This window comes from Falco biarmicus, chromosome 13 (assembly GCF_023638135.1).
Source record: "Falco biarmicus isolate bFalBia1 chromosome 13, bFalBia1.pri, whole genome shotgun sequence".
Lineage (NCBI taxonomy): Eukaryota > Metazoa > Chordata > Aves > Falconiformes > Falconidae > Falco > Falco biarmicus.
The window spans coordinates 10,507,789-10,529,256 of NC_079300.1; the positions used below are offsets into that span (position 1 = coordinate 10,507,789).

General features: G+C 42.4%; 1 protein-coding gene across 6 annotated transcripts in view; it reads right to left on the reverse strand.

Annotated features, from left to right (window-relative positions):
• The window catches only part of MCF2L2 (MCF.2 cell line derived transforming sequence-like 2), a 181,064-nt gene that overhangs the window by 157,739 nt on the left and 1,857 nt on the right, over positions 1–21,468 (reverse strand). The window contains exon 1 of one of the 6 annotated variants that reach the window (XM_056358583.1): positions 820–1,155. The exons of 1 other annotated variant lie outside the window; for it this stretch is intronic. In XM_056358583.1, the coding sequence (XP_056214558.1) occupies positions 820–961 (142 nt within the window). In that variant the 5' untranslated portion in view covers positions 962–1,155. Of the gene's footprint in view, positions 1–819; positions 1,156–21,468 lie in introns of those variants that run through there. 4 more of the 6 variants (XM_056358579.1, XM_056358578.1, XM_056358581.1 and 1 more) reach the window with 4 other exon arrangements.

Consider the following 21,468-nt stretch of genomic DNA (forward strand, 5'->3'; position numbering starts at 1 on the left):
TCACATTGCATGCTTTCAGGGATCTTTTTGTCACATACTAGTGAACATGTTATGAAGTTCTGGATTTGAGGTTTGCTAAGTATTTATTCAAGTTAACAGAGCAAATAAAAAACCAAAGGGTTCCTTGATTAATCTTTCTCTCAAATGACACAGAAAAAGTGTTCTATGATTCAGCAATCTTGCTGTGTGACTGAACAGTCAACAGCCTAGATTTCAACTACCACCACTCCACTTCAGAGTTAACATGCAGTTAGCACAAATTGCCAGGACACCAGCAACCCACTCAGAGTAGAATACTGCCCTGTACCCAGACTGACCCATGCAGAGCACAAAAAGCTTGATAGTCCGAGTTTGTCACGAGTAAAGTGAAACCAAAATCTTTACAGTGAAAAAGTTATCAACCTTCTACATCATAATTTAGGAGCACAGGATGACAGAGTCAGCTGGGTCATGAAACCCACTGCCCCAACTCCTTACATTCATTTCAAAAAAGTATTTTACATTCACATCAAATACCTGCTCCAGACATATACAGAAACCTCAGTGTCTAACACTCAAGCAAAATAAACATTTTTCAGAATGAGTCTAGCATTCATTTTAAACTCCTCCAGGTCAAATCACTGGAAATATTCCAGAAACATACAGCCAAGTAAAATGATGCACTTATACCTGAGTTAACATTCAAACCCAGCCAGCTGTCTTTATTTACCACTGACTCCTCAAAGCATTAGAAAAATAATCTTTTTGCAAATCTCCAAGGAATGCAATGCAGCTAACACTATGAGAAGATGCTATTTCTTTTAAAGATGCTGCACATACCTTTCTTTGTCATGCGTTCCAGTCTAATACATCCTCCTATAAAATCATGATAAGATTTCATTTCTCCTTCTGTTATCCGGACGGCAGTGAAAGGTGGATTCCTGGGCACCTGTTGTCCACATTTCCGACATCGAGAAGCCATTGCCACAGCTCAGGAGACTCTTGCCAGGAACCTGCTCTCTTGGTTTGCTGGAATCCAGCCTGATTCTTCAGCCGTCAGTCCAGGCTGGTGACTTTATCCCACTTAGTTCATTCAAGGTCACCCTTGCCAGCAGGATGTTCGCCATTGCAATTGGCTAAGGCTTTTATAGGCTTACTGACTGCGTTTGTTTCTCCCTCCTTGCTTTCAATATCAGTTTACTTTATTCTCTCATTCAGAATGAAAGCTGTGAACCTCAGCACAGCCCATGGCCTGAATGACTTCCTTATCATTAATTTAAAGCTATCTTATAAGCAGCAATGAAGAGAGAAGATCCCAGAAGCATGTTGCAAGATCACAGAATGTCTCTTAAAGAGCATGCCGGATATATTCACAAAGAATTTTTCTTTAAGAAACGGTTTTTCTTCATAGGTTTTGGTCCCTTTCAGGCTTATGATTTTATGATTCTTCATCACCAAGATGATTTTTTTTACTTCTGCATTTCAGCTTGGACAGTACAAGGAGACTGCTCTGCAGAGCTGCTCAACCAATTACTCATATGTCTGGCGGCAGTTACTGGGAGGCTGCAACTGTACAGAAAAGCCCTCTGCTGCTGTGCATGGTCCCTGCTCATAAGATCTGATAATCTAAATGAACACAGTAGCAAATAGAAGACAGAAGAAAAACACTGCTGTCAAACATGCTCTGCTAGCTGTGCAACCCCTCACCCAGTTTATTTTTTTTTAAAAAAAAGAAGTTTGATCCATCAGTTTGACACCAAAATGAGAGACTTGAAACTTATGTTTAGAAATTTCCCTTTGAAGGGGCTTTTTCACCTTTGAATAATTACTATAATACAACTCACTGATCGGAGAGTCTTGGGAAGAAACTAGCACTGGGGAACTGAGTGCAGGGAGCACTCAATCCTGATGCAGTGAAATAAAAAGGAGCCTTCCCTGGGGTCAGGAGGGGACTGCACAGGAGATGCAAGAACAGGCACAAGGTCAGTACTGGTGACAGGGCAAAGAATACAATGAGAACTTAATAAATCAGGGCTGAGCTGCAACCCAGAGCTCAACTGCAGGGACTTGAGCACAGAACAAGCTTCCTCCAAGGATCTTAAACAGAGGCCAGGAGAACCTTTGCCTCCCTCTGCTTCAGCCGCTACCACCTGTTGGCACTTTACATAGCTGCATCCAGTGTCCTTCAGCTCATGGCCCTCTCAGACCATATCTGATAGCCCTAGACATGGAGTGGGAAAGGAGAAGCCTAACTAATACAAATCAGAGACTAAACTTGAGGGAGTAAAGATGCCCAGGAGAAAAAAAAACCTCACACAGTGCCATTACTAAAATGGTGAATAACTAAATAGACTGGCATGAATGCCTGAAGCATACAGAAGTCAATACCCTCCTACTTCCCCGTTCCACAACCTTCTGCAGCTTCTCCCCTGCCAGGTCCACTGCTCCTCAACCAGTGAGTTGTTCAAGCTTTCCAACGTGCACAAACTGACTACGGAGAAAAACAGCTACCAGACTTGAGGAGCAGGGAGTCTCAGAACCTCTCCTTTTGATGAAAGGAAACTATAAAGGGGATTTCCACGCTTAAATGAAAAGATTTGTGCTCCCTTCCACTCCAGCTTTGCTGCATGGCATAAAGCTGTCACCCTCCTGCTCTTTGCCAATACCCTACCTGCTAAGTGAGGACAATGATGTACTGAGCTGTTGGGTGGCCTGATTCATTAGCATTTGTAAAATATTTATTAGAGCTTCCATACAGAAATCCCCAGGGGACTGAAATATTTTACAGATAAGGAGAACAGTGGTACAGAAGGCAAAATTAATTTGTAGAAAACTGTCATCCTAAGAAAACTAGAAACACAACCCAGCAGTTTTATCTGAAAGCCTTTCTTCCATCCTCTTTTCTTTCATTACAGGGCCTCAAGGTGTCCTTCCGTATACAGGCAAACACGATGTACCTTGGAAAATAAGCTTTTCTGACAACACGTTCATGTGTATGTCTGAAACAGAATAACTGCACTTCGACCTTGCCCTTATATAAAAATACAATGAGGGAGAATCCAGCATTTGTGGCAATACACTTCTGTTTGCCATCCTCCCTCCTTGTGTACACTGTTCCCACTGGTGTCCACATGGCTTCACAACAGGAGGATCTATGAGACACTCTGTTCCAAGGCAGGGAGATTTGATGCTGAAAGTGGGACAAGAAGATATCTGCCCTAGGTGTGAACTTTTGAAGCACAGGTAGCCACAGCACACACCAGGAAAACGATCTAAAAAACATCTTTCCTTAGGAAACACTGATGCATCACAACACTAAATACACATCTCTGATGCCTGGGGTACCATTGCCATCACCCAACTCCAAACAAAACCAAAAAAAAGCTGACTGTAGCTGCTATGCATTTAGCAACCAGGCACATGATGTTTATTTCAAGGACTGAGTGCTGTGCTGCAAGAACTAGGATGGATGGACAGAAGGATCTGTTTCTTCTCCTGCAAGTTTCATTTCATTCACATTTCACAGGCAGCTGGGCTAGCTTCTCCTGACATATGGGAAACCTTTGACATGGGAGCACTAAGACCTGCACTGTTTCCTACCACACAAATTACCACTTCTGTACTGCACTGGATCTATCTGCACAGGAGCTACTGCAAGAGCTGCCTTGCAGGAACACTCATACATAATGTTACCAAACATGCACTCAGCACGGATAACAGATTCTTCACAATTTTCCTCTGTTAGTTAAAAGGTATCAGTCTGACTGGAAGCAAGTTATGCTCTTTGCATGCAGAAGATTGTAGTAGAGGGAGCAGGTACAGAAGATGGCGAGCATGCTTACTTGGGTCTTCTCCATAGATCACAGAACAGAAGGGGGTTACTTCCCTGCTGCTCCAGACAGCCACAGCAAAATGTTTGGAAAAGCTAAGGAAGAGGACATTTCCTACTCATGAATTGCCAGCATTGCCTAGCAACATCATCTGGGTTGGTCTGTCAATGAATAAGCAAGTAAATCCATGTAAGAAAATGTCATCACAAATTAAAAAACTCAAACCCAAAACCCAAACAAAAAACAACTAAACAAAAAATCCCAACTACCCAGATATCCCCAGAGAGATTCCATTAACCAAAACAAACTGAGAAACTAGAAACTAGTGCAGTTCCATTAGAAATGCCAGTTTACCTTGGAACTGGAGCTTGCTAGGAAGTGCTTGTTGTCATGACTGCATAGCCAGAGGACTGCCATAAATTTAAACTGATTTAACTAATTTGCCTTTAAGCCCTATACCTCTTTTCATGAAATAACATGCTTCTGCCTCAAAAAAGCAGCGCTCCAATGGCTGGTACCACATTAAGCATTAAACATGCAACACACACATTGGATCTCAATGGTGCTGGGCCCAATGGACATTATTTCTGGTGAAAAGAACTGAGTTTTGAAACAGCATTATGTGCTAAAGGAAATTGGGAGAGAAGTCTGCTTCTGCTGCATGTGTAAGTGAGGCAACAGAAAAAATACTCTAAAACACTCTCTGCAACTTACCCCCCCAGTCATTAAAACAATTGAGACGAAACAGACATAGCTTTTCCCATAGAGCCTTGTATGAACCATCAAAGTTCTTACACTTCATCAAACCAACAAGTAGATGTGACTGAAAAATTGCCTCTATCCACCAATGATTTAAAAAAAAACCCCACACACACAAAAGAAACCACCAAAAAAACCCCCAACCCAGTGAGATCATCAGGAGATACCTTATTTATTCATGAAGACTAGCAGCTCCCCTCACCTATATATAGTATTCTACAAGGCTGAGAAATAAGGAATCTAAATCCAATTACACTATTAAGGTTATGCACATGGAGGCTAAGAAAAATATCCATATTTCATTCTTGAAACCCCAGCTTCAATTTTCCTATTTTTTATGTGAAGTTCTATCTTAAGTTTGAAGTGTTCTTAGATAGCTGTGCTGAAACACACTAGTCCTTTTGCATATACCTTGGTGACCTTCTTTCTGCCTTTCCCACCACCCCGGTCACGAATCTGATAAGCCACAAGGCAGCTTGACAAAAAAGGTTTCTTTTCAGAGCACACTTAGTGCTGTTACAGGTTACATCCATTCCACTTTTCAGCTAGAGAATGGAAACGGGTCTTTTCTGTTAACTTCCATTGATTTTGTTCCAGCTAATAAAAAGCAGACCAGGACTCCCACTCCTTCCCCCTCCTTTTTTAATAAAGGGCTGCATCCCAGGCATTGTTTTAAGCCCCAAGGAGTTAAAGGAACTAGCAGAGGAATCTCTGCTCTTCAAATTACTTTTAGCATACAGCACCGTTGCAATTACAACATGCAGTTACTGCACTAGAAGGCACTAATTCCAGTGCCATATGGCTTCAGAATCTCATTACACTGATCTGCTTAAAGTGATTTCCTAACTGACAAGCAAAACAGTTTTGGTCATGTTCAGCAGCAGAAAACAAGAACTCTGCCACTGTTGGTGCACATTTACTCCCACACAAGCTGCCAAAAGCAGGAGTGAGTATAGCAAAGATCAGAAGACAACCTACCCCAAAAGAACTTCTGTTGCCATCTCAAAGCCCTGTAGGCATCCAGGGCTAATCAAGAACCATTACCATCATTATTTAAAAAAAAACTAAATAAGCACCAGTACCATCACTGCTGGATTGGAGAATCTGGGAGATCAGGAGATCAGTGGAAACTTCATAGACCAAGCAGTGGACCAGACTTGCTGTTGCACCTGCAGGGTTTATTTTATCTAGCTCTCTTGACCTCTGCAGCTATGCACAAACAGAATGCATTCCTGTTCTGCTAGGCATCTGCTTGGCAAGATAAACAGATTCCCAAAGTTACCAATCTGTAAGTGGCACAGGAGTAAAAAGCAGCTAGATCCAGGGTTTGGGTTTGGATGCCAAGTTATTCCAGTCTTGATGATGAAAATGCCTAAGTAAGGCTAAAAGTCTTGCTGTGCATTACATACCCAAAACATTGCTCTTGGCTTAAAGAGTAAGTGGAATAAAATGAAAGACAAGTAAATGCAAAAGGAACAGATGAGAGAGTTACTGGGTAACCCAGAGGTTGTGATCCATAAAATTGGGCATGTCAGGCCATCATTCTCCCACACTCCCTAACACCATGATCACCTTGCCACCCATGCAGCATGTGAGAGGTGGATGCACAGGCACGGTCCTTGTGCCATTGCCCTCCAGCAGTAGCATAAGTGCTGGAAAAGAAAGTTTCTGGACATTAAGACAGGGACATGCTTTTCTCCTTTTTGTACTCTGCCACTGACACACTGAGTTACCTCCAGTGTGATGGTAACCCTGATTCTCGCTGGCACCCAGAACCCTGCACTGTTCCTCTTTCTCTCCCCCTCCTTCATCTTTTTCTCCCTGCAACCAACCACTGGAGCACTTAGACTGCAAAACAGCTGCTGGATCCATGCAGCCAAGACCACCAGGACAGCTTCTTTCTCTGAGAAGCAGCTGTGCACATCCCCTGACAGAAACAGCATTTTTGTTGTTGTTGCAATTCATAACTTGAAGCAGATAAAGAAGAACCAGAAAGACACAAGGATAAAAATAGGATCTGTAAGAATCACAAGGGCTGTTGATACTCAAGGCTTTTGAACACATGCCAAACATTAGCTGAACAGGAAGAAACAGCTTCTCACATTACAAAGTACAGTAAAGGCACTTCCAATATTTTATTGCCATCTCTCAAACACTCAACATCATTACTAGTAGGGTGGGATATTGGACTTTAGGGACTATTGATTTTTTTTTTTCCTGTCTGCATGTCTGTGCACTGAGGTTCACTCAGTTACTCTGAGCAGTCCACAAAGAAAGAGGAGCTCCTATCCAGCCTTTCATTAACACCAAGGCTTTGACAGATTGGGCCCTCTCAGCTGGCAGATATACATCAAACACACTCCTTTCACATCCCCAAGGGCAAGGTTTGCATCCTTCCAGGGAACCAAGGATAAAATCAGTCAATCACACAGGACAGCTGGACACTTGCATACACCTACACTCAAGCAGTAGGAATTTGTCCTGCTCAATGCATGATGCTTCAGAACTGTTCCTTCCTCATATCCACTCACAGACTGAACCCATGGGCATTCCCAGTTTGCTCTCCTCAGCTTTGTCTTTAAACTGTCAGCTGTAATGGATTATAAGGTTCTAGAAAGACACATCTACAGGCTGATTTCCCAAGTTACACCAAAGTCTGGCATGTAGCAGAAAAAATAAAGATATGGATAAACTGCTAGCATGTGCATCAGTGTACATCATATGTACACTTCATTTACCTCCTCCCCACCCAGAGTACTGCATCACACTTGGTCTTGCAAGACCAAGACACTGCCTCACCACACACAACCACGCTCCCAACCCTCCTCCTCCCCTCCCCAGTGAGCACAATTACTGGCTTTCATCAGCCTAATCTGTCTTGATTCTGTAATGTCTTATAATAGGGAAAACTGACAGGAAACCAAGAGTTTCAATCCTCTGTCAAAACGAAGCAAGAGCTGCTAAAATTATATGGAAAAGAGCCAGCTGGGACAGACAAAGCTTGAGCATAAAAGCTGTCTTTCCTTTTGTTGCAAGCGTAAAATTATCCAGGGACCATATACATCAACAGGCAAGTATGTCCACACAATAAAAATAAGATTTCTAAGTCAGCTTCATATGCAGAAACGTAGAGCTGCATCTGAGATAACTTGTCCTACAAGATGCAATGCAAGGGTTCCGCTATATCACACCAATGCACAAAGACCTTCCCTGTCAACTCAAGTGTCCCACTATAAGGACATGCAGCGTTCACGTTGCGATGTGTTAACCACTGCCTGCACCAGGCCAGACCGCCAGCCAACAAATTAAAGACAGTGCTTCGACTTCAACAGTACTATGGGCTTAAAATCACCTAAAGCTGAGTGGTGCCATGTTCTGATGAGGTACAAAAAAAATTGCTCTTTAGCCTGCCAGAAAACCCCACTACAAATGCTTTCTGCTGACCAACACAGATTAACTCAGTAAAACACATCTAAATCCCACATCCGTTTATGGACCTTAGTCCCAATAGGCATAAATCCACTGCATGGAATATAACATTCGATAATGCTTTGTACTTCTCCAGTGATTCTCAGCTGAGCACTTTGGTACCACAGAGAGATTGTTACTCCCATGAAATAGGCAATTTCCCATTTAATTGCCAATAAAAGGATACAGTTTAAGAATAATATTTTTGTTTTGTTTTATTTGAGTATGCATCTGAGAACCATTTGAAAAAGGGGGGAGCAGAGGGTAAATAGGAAGTATTTTACCTGAAGTTTTGCCCCACAAAAGCAAAAATTTGGGGATGAATGTGCTAAAAGCAGATATCCATACATCTCCCACAGGCTCGAGAACCCTTCAGACTTGGTTTATACTGAGGGATATCTTTACATACAAAGACATTCTGCTTAAAGAAGCAACAGCAAAATAGTTTGAAAGCAGCTAAAAGCAGTAGATTCACAATTAGGATTATTCTGTTGTCAAGAATGAAACCACATCAGATTCAGCATTTGAAGTGACTCACTGTTGAAGTGACCTCAAAGTGGACAGGGGCATAAGGATGAAGTAGCATGCCATCCTCCTAGTTGCACCCAAATATTAGTCTGTCTGCACTGGACTTTTGACTCTCTGAGATACTAATGACCTATGCTTTCACTGGTACCACCTGGAGTCAGAGGTATCCAGTCCTTGTTTCAAAGTTCTATAGCAACACTGACATAGATCAGCATGTTCTCTCCTGCATCTGCAAACTAGAAATATTTGCCAGCACTGTCTCAGTAGCAGAGCACCCTTTCCAATCAGCTGTACTCACAGCATGGCTCCGAAGATACTGACAGAGGCATGCTGCATACAGGCGGCAGAGAAGGTTGAACAGCACATTATCAGTACATATGTACCACTTGAAGAAGAAGTGAGTAGATGACACATCTGCTGGAGCCTGCACTGATTTAAGAGGGATTCCAGCTCCCAGTGCTTCTGCACTAATGCAGTCAGTTGGTAGAGACCTCTCTTACTGTGAGGACTTTCGTGCCAGCTGACTCCACACCCTGGCAAAGAGCAACACCGCCATAAGACAGACCCTGCTCACCTAACCAGTGCTTCTAGATAGCATTAAAAGGCAACTATAGCACCCAAGAGAACACATGAAAGCCAACCTATCACTCACATTAATTCTTAAGTGATATAAAGACATTCAAAGGAAGCAGCTTCTTCTCAAATGCTGCTTCCTCTTAAGATATTGTAATATCTAAAGTCTTTACTTTTTCTTCCACCTCCTATAACCCTGAAGGCTCCAAGAGCTCTAGGTTAACAACTAATTCCACAAAATTACTATCTACAGTCATTCTGCCTAAAAGAGAATCTAATTGTTTAATGTGCTGGTGAATAAACAACAGTTGTTTCTTGCATCCCTAAGCTCTGGAACATCCATAGGAACTCTTACAAGTAATTATTTTTCTGTCTTTCTTAAGTCTCCAAGCCACGCAAGCTGATAATATTGGACTCAGCTCACATTCCCAGCCACCTGCCTGGCCTCCAGGTCTCCCATGCAGCTTTTCCAGCTTCCTGGTAGCCTTCACCCTCCTACACACCCTTAAAGCATCCCACACAGCATACAAACTTCATTCTTCAGATAAGCCTTCCATACAACTTTCAGGTTACCCATACAGCACACAACCTTCCAACCCCTCTTTTATATTTCCTTCCACACCTGAAAACTTACCTTCTTATTTAATCTCTTTCAGCTGGTATCTCTTTCACAGCTTATTTGGAACAGGCCCTGTAGCAGTTCTCGATGCCACTATTATTGATAACACATACTCCTAATTGCTACCTGCTTTTCAGGTGGGGATATAATAGTTTCACACCCACTTTAGCCCTTTCTTTGCTGCTCCTTTGTAACATAAATTCACATAATTCTACACAATATTTTTGTCTGTCTCTTGTTTTAAATATACTTGCTTCAAGAATAGCAATCAACTGTGCAAAAAATAGAGCAATATTTTTAATTACTTCAGAAGCATCATAAGAATCCACCAATTAACTTTAAAATCTTAATACAAATAATGAAGCAAAAGGAAAAAATCCTCAGCTGGGAACTGAATCTCAAGGTAATCATACAATTTGTCTAAGATCAATTGCAATAACTACAGTAAAGCTGGAAGATAAAAGGGGACATACCAAGAAATATCCCTTTCTTGGCTGCACCCTTGAACATGGCACACACAGTGTTTCTCTATTTTATATCATTCCTAGATACCTCCACCTTTTCAACACTGTATTTTAAAACAGCATCTTGCCCATTAAAGTTTTGCAGTGTCATTTGTGTCAGGCTAATTACTACTATGTACACTTTCAGAGGCAGCATGCCTGGTAGTGAAGGCTGCTGAACTGAAACTGCTAAGAATGAGCTAGTTTGTTGAAAAAAAACCAAAACCCTAACAAGCAGTTTTAAAATCAGGCTCAATGACTGATCCCAAATATCAGCACTGGTAGTGGACATGGCAGGTATGTTAGAGCATATGGGTTATACTGCGAAAATATTTTGCATTTAGTAGCAGCATGTAGTCAGGATCCTGACTGCGCTAATCAACCTTAACTGCCAGAACATTTTTACCTGAGGCTCCCACCAACTCACTCTCCACCCAGTGCTCCAGTTACGCCATTTAAGAGGACCCCTAGTCCATCTTTCTCTTATGCTGTGGGTAATGCCGTTTTCAGCTGCTTTTTCCTGCTGCTCCTGATGTGTAGTTTAGATTTGCTAGATTAACTCATGCCTGATCTATCATTTGAATGTTACCATCTCCGCTTGGGTACTGTGGAACTGCTCTTTGAGGCATGAGGATGATCATACCAATACCAGCCTTATTTTCCTGTGAGGTATATATTTCTAATCTTTGTATTTCCTGGAAGATGTTTATGACTTTTAGTAACTCTTGTAGTGTTCAAATAAGTTATAAAAATCACAACAGACGCTCAGATTTACTGAAGGAGAAGCTGCTATAAGTATAGGCTTGCTTTTATATTTTCTAGAGATTAAGATGAAGGTATGTGCTTACTCTTAAACAGAGAAATGGCTTTTACATAAGACTTAAACTATGGTTCCTAAAGAGATCAAGAATTACACACATGTAGTCAAGTGATGTCCTTCTCTAGTGTATCCCAGTTTAGATGAAAAGCTTAAATGGAGAACTTGTGTACCACAGTTTTCAAAGGTTCAGCACTCATCTTACAGGCTATTTATCTCTGGAGACCATGCCTTTCTTTGAATTCGTGCTGTCTGGGTATTTTGCACCTTGATGCTACTGTAGCATGAACAGGGAAATGGCCTTGCTCCCATAGGGTTTGTGCACAGACATGGTTACACCCTCCTGTGCCCTCTAGTGCCTCCTCAGCAAAAGAGGCAGCAATGGGGACCATCTGAATCTCACTGGATGGGGCTTTATCAACAGGAAGGAACTCCTGGGTACCAAACCCTGCAGTGCCATAAAATCTCTTGGAGACCGAGTGAGGCTCCTCTGTCCAACTATAACACCTCACTTTTCAGCTGATCTGAGAAAGAAATACAAAATCGCTTGACTTTGTACTTGAGGGGCTTTGAAAATCAATAGAAATTGATTCTATTTCTGATGTGCCCTCTGCTGCCCTCTCCCCTGCGGTGGACAAAGCTGCTCCAGCACAGCTGCCATTCCTGAGGCCAACAGACACACACTGTCCCTTCCCCAGGCAGCAGCCCTGCTCTGGTGTCCTGCTGGACGGAGGAGGACGCAGAGGATGACTGCTTGTGTGTCATCTCTCCTCCTTCTCATGACTGTACTGGGGAAGCCTTGCGTGGTGGTGGCACCCCAGCTCTGCAGGGGAGTGTGGGACAGGCAGAGCTGCTATTGCAGATATTGGGATAGAATGGGCACAGAATATCACTAACAAACTCCTCTGCTTCTGTCCAACAAAGTGCACTTGGCTGCTAGCTTCTTTTCCCATTCAAGATACAGCTATGCACGAGGCTCTGCTGTACAGCCAGAGTATACTACAACATGATCCAAAACAACAATTGCACGTTGCTGAAACTGATTCTCCACTAGCTGAAAACAAAGCCAGAAAGTAATATTTTTATGAGCTACAAAAGAAGGACCAAAACGTTTACCTCAAATTGAACTGTGACTTCAAAGTCTGCTGTGGAGCCTCTCCTGGCTTCTGCAACGTGGAAGGGGATAAGATACTAAACGTTGACAACAGTGCAAAATCTGAGACAGATGAAATGGTGGTAGTAGCTTTGAATTTCTATTTTAAAACATGAGGAATTTTGTTTTCACAAAATAAGCTGATCCCCATAACAAGGATTAATCAGATTTTGCCAGCAACCCTCCTGTTGGGAACCTCCACAACTACTGGCATGTTACTGCTGGGAGCTTTCCGATTAGTTATGCACCTAATTACAGCTTAGGGTCATACTAAGGCCATAGCTATTTCTGTTTGAAATAACATTTTCTCTGAATATTACAAGATCAATAGTATGGCTTCTATGTATGTCATCAGCTTTGGCTTTTATGCTGCAAACACCAATATTGATCACTTCAGAAATAAAGCCTTGGCTTCAGAGACCTCTGAACCAAAGTGTAATGGGTAAGAGTGAACTTCAGACTCAAAAGGGGGAAATATTTATAGTCACGCTTTGTTATGTGAAAGATTATTGATTAATAACAAGAGGCAAACTCTCCTGATAGTAATTCTAGCCACAGCAATTCTATTAGAATGTGAGCTCCATACCAGAAGAAAATGCATTTGAAGTGTTGAGGTTATAACATACATAATTAACAGATGGCATATCCAAACTTCACATCTCCAAATCATCTCATTACTACTTATCATCATTACAAGAACTGCATGTGTCTGCTGCAGTTCTTTCCGCCAGTACCTGTCAGCACTTGCATATCCTCAGAAAATCCTAACTAATCTATAGATATCACAATAACAATAATTAGAGATGCCAGCAACTTCGGGACATTCCTCTACCTATTTGTAATTAAAATATGGCTGCTACCTTAAAGGTCTTCAAATTTAAAGGCAACAACCACTCTCCTGAAATACTGAAAGATACCATTTCTGGGTTTAGACTTTCTTCACCTCTCCACGTTCCAGTATCTTGAAGTGGTTCTCCAGTGTTAACTGGGAGTAACTCCTATAAAATCTCTGGAGCCCAAGGCATGTATTCAAGGAGAGGAGTCAGATCCTGCCAGCAGCTGTTGCCAGGCAGACCACAATGCTGTATGTTATCATTGTTTGTCTTGTATTTATGTCTTGCAACTGCAGATAACTGCTCTCGTATCCAGGGCCAGCTGTAGAGAATTCATTGCCCAAGGGAAACTGGAAATCACACATCTCAGAGTCGTGCAGAGAAAGCAATAGCTAAATGGTTCGCAGCCCCTCATATCTCGTTGCCCTGGGCAACAGCCTGCACTGCGGAAGTGGCAGATCCAGCCTTTCTCATATGAAGTCTGTAACATATGGTGTTAATATATGGATTGATACTATGAAAACCCTACTGTAGTACCTTTGTTTATGCACCCACCCATATCACCTAATATGTGAGCACCCCAGTTTCAGGATAAGAGCTGCTGGTTTTCATCCAAGATCTCTGAGACACAGATGGAGATAACTGGGAGAACAGAGATTATAGCCTGCGTTCACGCAAGTTGGGTGTCTGACTCAAGATCCTCTCAGCCTGGCTTTCCTTGAGCTTTTACAGGAACCAACCCAAGATCCCCAAATGAACCCGGGGCAACTCTGACAGTAGGTCATAAGTCTCAGCTCCCAAGGCAGCGCCTGCACTGTGCTGCCTCTTAAACCTGTTTGCAGCAGGGGCTACAGCTGAGTACACTCAGATGAAAATATCTGGTCCTGCAGAGTGCTGAGTACCAGCAGTTATCCAGTTATTCACACAGAAATATAGAGCTCTTTCCACCTTTCTGGATCAGAGACACTCTGTTGTAATATTGATGAGAGATCATTTCCCATCACCTCTTCACAATGTTTCAAAGGATTTTGGCTTCTGCAGCAATTTAACCTTTGCTCCCATGCTTGAGTAATCCAGGACAGGAATCCATTACTTTTAAAATCAAAAGCTGGGCTAACATCCCAAAAAGAACTTTTGTATCTCTGTTTAAGCTTCCAGAGAGTCAGCTTTGCATTCACTGTAATAGTCCTGCACTTACTGCAATGGGGTCCTCAGGGAACTTCATCTCTGTTGCATTCGTGTAGCTCTGGAATCAGGGAAGCTCTGCCAACGTGAGGGAGGGCTGGGCTGGCTGCCTTGACGTGTCAAACAAGCCCCTGTGTCCCCACATCAGGAGGGCACTAGGTGGGAGTACCTTATACCAGAGCCAAACCATGGGCGCACCTTTGAGGCAGGCAGGGTACTGATGTTGAAATGAGCGGCAGTGCATCTCTATGAAAGCATGGGGAACCAGTGCTTTGGCTGTGCTTGTTTAGCTCTTGACTGTCTAAAGGATGCAGGACTGAAATTTCATGACAGCAGTGATTTCAGAACAACACATTTTCAAGAACACCCCAAATACAATGCACAGCAGGTGCAAAACAGTTTTTGAGCTATTGTGTATGTGTTGTTCTGGTAAAAAAAATAGACAATCATTTCATGACAGCATGGATTTTTGATCCTGGTAGCCTGTCGTTCCTTTGGCCGTATAGTTTGACATATTGTTCTGTACTGTCAGGTTACTCCAATGGCTGGAAAAGATGGAGACAGCAGCTTTGAAAACTAAATCACAGGGTCCACTGCAAATTGAGATTGTCTGTCTCAATTCAGCACTTCATTCCCTACTACACTGCAAGGAATATTCTAATAGAAAACAGGATAAAGGACTATTCACTAATGTTGAATTATTTGTAGACCTCTGCTGAAAGGGCATCAGCCTTCTGTAATGTTGCACTGCAAACAACAAGAAGTGGGTGTGTACAAATGTAATGTAATTTACCCTTGAATAAACTCTGTTGCTTCAGATTTATACCAGCCTGAGTTCACATACTGGACGTGGCTCTTTTCCAGTACATGAGCTCAATCACTCCTCAGAGGCAGTTATGTCTTTAGACTCACAGATGTTATCTATGTTGTGCTTACATGACAGTAGAGCTTGAAGATACTGTGATCTCAACCCAATTGTCCCCTACACATCTGTCCCTATGCCAAAGTGGAGCCTGCTGTCCTTTCCTCCACTAAACTCACAAGCTTTTATTTACAGTGTTTCTGCTTTCAGAGCAGTACCTCCCTCCATGCCATGATTTACAGATCACTTAAGGTATTTACAAGTGATGTTTTTCCATCTATGCATGTAAGAGTTGGCTGTTTCTTCACCCTGTCTCCCTCCTGTTACTTGGTTTCAATTATGGCTGTCTGGTGTATTGGTTAGTGTGAGTCACCAAAGCTCACTGACTAATAATGATCCATGTGCCACGTTATCCCTTTCACATCATTCTCCAGCATTTTGTCATGTAAGTAAGAGCAGGCAGTTTTGTAGAGAACTTGGATTTCTGCCAGTCAGTGACCCACTGACCACCTGGGGAAATCCAGATGTTACTGTGCTGAACATTAAAGTGAGGTACAACAGGCTCAGTCAGTGGGCTACGACACATCAGCATTAACACCAAACATTTATGGTTTATCTTCTCCCGAATGCTTGAAACAAGCCCAGTACTGAAAACCAAGAGAAAATATATAAACGGAGCTAGTGTCATGTACCTGACACTGTGCTGTGAAAATTATTTTAGCAGTCATGCAAGCCTCACCCAGAAAGGTTCACCCTAGACTGAATGCTAAGTCATTCCTTGGAGGCTAAGACAGGCCTCAAACATGGTGTAGAAACAGGGAGAAAGGAGTAACAGCAATGAAATTGATGAAACAGATGCTCTGGTGCTGCAAGCCTCCCAAGCACTGAACCTTTTCCCCCAGGGAGATGTCCTCTCAGGGGATCTCTTGGACTCAGGCACCATATGGAAGGCGACAAAAGGAATTAAATAAAAGATGAGGCAAGAGGTGGAAAAAGGCCCTTGTATTTAATGAGCTGCCAGGAATCGTGATAGATGTCAACTCAGTTTAATTTTCAGCAAGGCCATCTGAGCGTCCCTCTACCACAGAGATGGGAACAGCCAGGGGCTCCTCTCTACCTCCTTTTGGCCTATTTGCTTTTTAATCTTGGGACTTAGCAGTGCAGTATTGGTCACAACTGCTTACTCCGTTAGCAAGCGATGACTTCTGTCAGCACCAGCAGCTTTCATTGTGCCTGACCCAGAGACCTCACACAGAAGGAAACCTCCTACATTTGCGTTCCTCTGGAAAGTCCCCCTGCGTCCTCCTTCCAGGTAGCCCTGGGCTTGCTCTGGAGTGTTTAAGAGGAGAGGGGAAGTGCCACAGCCTGACTAGCTCACTGAATGATGCTGCAAGAAGTAATTTTTCCTTTGCCTGTGACCTAAGCTACCTCTTTCTTCTTTTATTTAATTATTATTTAATAACCAACATCCCCTCGCCTCAAAAAAAAAAAAAAAAAAAAAAAAAAGGCAAACAAAACCCAACAGAAAACCACAACATAGTGTTTGCAAAAGTCTGCTCTGGAAGGCAGTAGTTTCTGCTTTCTGTCGTATTCAAACTGCCACAGAGGGCTAACACCGTCGGAAATACGGCCCTCAGACAGAGGTGCATTCACGAAAGCCCTGAGAAGAGCCAACCCAAACAGCAGACACATTGACTTGTGTGCAACTGAATTATGCATCTTAGAATAATTCTTTTGAGTCCCTACTACTAATGTGTGGCCACATTAAGGAGAGTGGACTGAATAGAGACCACCAATAGACAAACTACAGAGCCCAGCAGAGCCTTCTAAGGATGCACAGGAGCCACTGCCTGGTATGCATAGCTGTAGAAGGAACCATGGGCACCACCAGTACTAACAGCAAAACTTGGATCCTGCCACCTGACTTTCCTTTAGTAATTTCCTCTCATGTTACACACTCCTCCATGCATTCACTCCAAGAAACAAACATCAACAAGCCATTACTGAGGTAGGCTAGAAAATAAAGGGCAGAGGAAGACTGCTGTAGCATTAGATTTAACAGCAGCAATGTGGAAGCTTTCAAAACAGACAGTGACCCACAGACTGACAGATTGGATCACACCTCAGTTCCATCCAGCCTAGTACCCTGTCTCCAACAGCCACCATCTCAAAATGCGTAAGTGGAAAGTGTGAAAAACCTGCAGCAAGCAGATGGTGGATGGTAGCTACTCCTATTCCCTTTTCTCCCCAACCTCCTGGTCTCTTGCTGACTTCAGAATGAAAGCCCAGGGTTTAACAGCCAGTTTTGGGGAGGTTACCAATAAATGAGAAAACAGCTAGGGCTGTAAGCAGCCTTTCAGTTCTGTGGGGCTCTGCATGGCTCTGCTTATTGCATGCTGCTGTAAAAGAAATTAATGGTAACACACCTGGATATTGCAGGATTTTTCTAACTTTCTCTTGAATTTTGTTAAGGATGGTAGAGTCAGAGTCACATCCCATAGGAAACAGTATTCAGCTAAAGCAGAATAGGCAGCATGTAGATAGGAAACACCTCTGAGCTGTTCTTTCCTGACACAGAGCAGCCTTAGAGCATGCAACTGTTTCTGCTGGTTCTGGGAAGCTCTTCAGTCACCTCTGTCTCCCATTGCCAAACTGTCATGTAAGTATTTTGCCTTGAAACAAAGACAAACTGGACCCCCAAGTCATAAAAATTTCTAATGGACTTTATTTCTGATCATGCCTCGACAAACCAGGTTAGAATGTGGGCTCTGTAATATTCTACATTTTGGGGAGTGCACTAGGCACATCTGCACGTTTTTCATGGATTTCTGTGAAAGCCTGATTTCCACTTTTTATAGACACAAACTTTGCAGCATTAGCAAAATACTTTTAAACAGTGACTTATTAAACAGTTCCAGTGAAACAGGTGCACAGAATGGGGTAAAATTAATAACCACAATGTAGAAACAAAAATGTAAATAAGTAGATTTTTTAAGCTGTGAAATTACAAAAAGATAAATTGTTATTACCTCTCTTTTCTCCCATTCCACTTTCTCATGTGGATTCCCTGAGGTCTAACCAAATGAGCTTATTAGCCTTTTCTTCATGAATTGCATCTTTCTCTTCTCTTCAGTCACTATTTTTGTATTTTGCATGAACTTAATATTTTATGAACTTTGTCACTTCACTAAATTTGGCTAAAATTGGCCAACAGTTCAATCAAAAGTTTTATTGGGGTACAGAAAGAAAGATGCAGCTAACATGATCACAGAAGGTAAATTTTTTAATAGGAGTAGGTTAATGGGGAAAGGAACTCCAAACTACCACTTCTCATTAGCATGAGATCCCAAGCAAATTTTGCAACTAAATTTCTGCAGTTTTCTGTTGCCCTGTTTCATTGGGAATGCAGTGATAGGTGCACATCCCATGTTGGGTAAGGAAACCTGGTGTGCTGTGGTTGATGGAAAAGACCAGTTGCCCCTAGATGCTCACCAGAAAACTAAGTAGGACAGAGCTGTAGAACCAGTGGTTCGAAAACAGTTCCTGAAATGCATGAATGCTCTAAAACAAAGGGAAGCATTTTCAGTTGCAGGCAGGGGAATTTCCATTGCCTTGATTTAAGCCGTTGCATAGAAGTAGCAGAAGGCCTATTTGATACGGTACCTTGAAATCTAATTTCTTTTAAAATCTCTTTTGAGTGTCCTTGCTGTAGATCAGACACAGATCAGAAACATTGCAATCGTCTATCCAGCTGTGACATACTAGATTATTTGTGGCTTTGCAGCATAAAACAGATTCTGTGACTAGTGATGCTAAGCCCTTGGCCTCGGACAAGTGCCAGCTCGGGTTATTCCATTCTGCTGACCTAAATTCCTCTCACACAGTCAAGTGGATGCAGTATCACCCTTCGCTTCCTGTCCCAAATTGTAGCACTGCTTCTCTTCATTGCACACTGATATTTTGCAGTGCTCCTCAGAGCTGGTGATTAAGTCAAGAGCAGTAGGAACTGACCCACCATGGTTAACAAATAGGAATGTTAAGTGATTGTGTAAGTCCTAAGATTTCCATCCTAAAGCAAGTTTTGCCACTGACTTTCCTTTTGATCTCCATCAAGTTGCTTAAATTCTTTTTTCTATTCATAAAACGGGAGATTGGGCAAATATGAGTGTGTAAAACCAGATGAAAGCTGACATGAATATATGGGGGTTTCATTGCATATATTATTTGTGCAATGTACGGCTTTCTGCAATTTCACATCAGCGACTCCCCTACCAGGGACACTGACAGACGGCTCATCTGGATTCAGTTGTCATCTGAAGATGTGAGGAGCTTTCAACTTAATTGTAAGTTAAGGGGAGCCTCTAAGAAAACCCTGCCTCTAATGTGCCGCGGAATTCATTACTGGTAACAGAAAAGAGCCACACTCTGCTGTTTCCTTTTGAGACAGCTGATGTCAGTTCTGGCAGCTCCATCTTATTACAAAAACATTTTAAGAAAAAAAAATAGGGAAAATGGGGCACTGGGTGGAGGTGCTTATGTGCGTAACTGCACCCAGAACGTTGCCCACACAGAGCAAAGCTGGCATTAGACTTCTGGGAACCAACTGCCAAGTGTGAGTGGGTAGCAGGTGCACAAAAGCATATTGTGGTGGGCTTCACAAGCTGGAAGAGCTGTACCATTCCCACATGCAGACAACCCTGTTGTCAGCACCAGACATGTCACCCAGCAAAGCTTCCTCCCTCCCCATCACAGAAGAGCTGCCACTTGCCCACCTACCCAAAGGACACACTTTTTTCAAAAGGGATGAGTGTTTCCCCAACACCTCCCAACAATCAAGTTTAATGAAAGTAGGTTAAATTTAAAAAAGAATGTTGATGCAGTTTTGGTAACAAGATTGGGTAACATTTTGTGCTAAAGTTTGGAGAGCAAGCAGAAAGCCTGCTAGTATTAACAAATTATTCTGTCCTAGACACCTGTGGTGGCTCCATTACCTCACGCACATCAGGGCAATCGGGAATAATCCCAAAGAGGCTGAGAGAGCACAGGGCTATTTACCAGATGTAATTTGGTCCTCTATTCTTTGACACTGCGTAAAGACCTGCTACAGGGCAGGGTGCATAGTACTAGAAAAGTACCAAGTTAGGACAGCTACTGCGGAGCAGGTAAATAACTTCAGTGCTTTGATTTTAAACTGGGCGAAGCAGGTAGCTTATATGAAGTCTGTAGCAGGATAAGAGGCTTTTTAACAAGCACGTGAACTGTCTAACACAACATGAGTCAACTAATGAGGGATCAAAGCTTCTGCCCAGGACAGATAAGTTAAGCTCCAGGCAATTAACCATGTTTGTGACACTCTTATTGACACATTAAAACTAAACTCATGTTCTTCATGAGTTCTTCGTCTACTTCATACACACCAAAATGATTCCATAAAGATTTTATTGCAAATATAAAGGTTTTTCTTTTTAATATTGCCATAAAGTTCTTGTTTGGCTTTTTGCAGTTTTTGTGAATAAGCTTCTTCCCTCCTGCTATTGACTGAGCTGAGAGCTGTGCTCCTAACCAAGAGCTGGCTATATTCTAGACAGGTTGAATGCCATCAGTCCAAGCGGTAATAAGAGGGTGATAAATGCTGTAAAAATACTAAACATTCTAAGGTGTGTTCATGGTGAGGAATCCCCTCAGTTTGCCGAGGATAACAGCCCTTTCACTTGTCTGAGCTGTGAAGATTCCCACTGAACTTTCAAGAGACCCCTGCAGCTGCCCAGGAATTACTGTTTCAATAAGCTACTGCTGATTCACTTAATGCAACTCGTGTTACAAGGTGTGATTCATAAACATGGTGCAACATCAGTAGGTTTGGAAGAAAAGTTCTGCCTTCAGCCAATAACTTTTTTTTTTTTTAATATTACTTGCTTCCATTTTTGTACAGGTGCTTTTTCTAGTTGCATGATTCAATAAAAAAGTGAGCACTGTCTACAAACAGGCAGGCAGAATCCACAAGTAGGGTCTGTTTTCTAGGTCTTGAATGGCTGGGAAAATGGTGGCATTCTCCTTCCCCGTTGGAAGCTGGTGAACTAGGCTCTTGCCTCAGTGTGAAATGGAAAAAACACAAGATCTGTGAGCTTCATGTCTCCCCCTAGTACTGACCTGCTGATTGACCTCCAGGAAACCAATGAGACTCTCTAGCTTCAGCCACATGACCCAGAAACCTCTCTATTTGTCAGGGAACGGGGGAAAGTTCATTAACACCTTTCTTGTGTCCAGAGCGATTTCCTACTTCGATAAATGCTAACAAAATACTGTTACATCTAACAAATCCCTCTTAACATCAAGGAAGGTCCTTAATATGGATGATG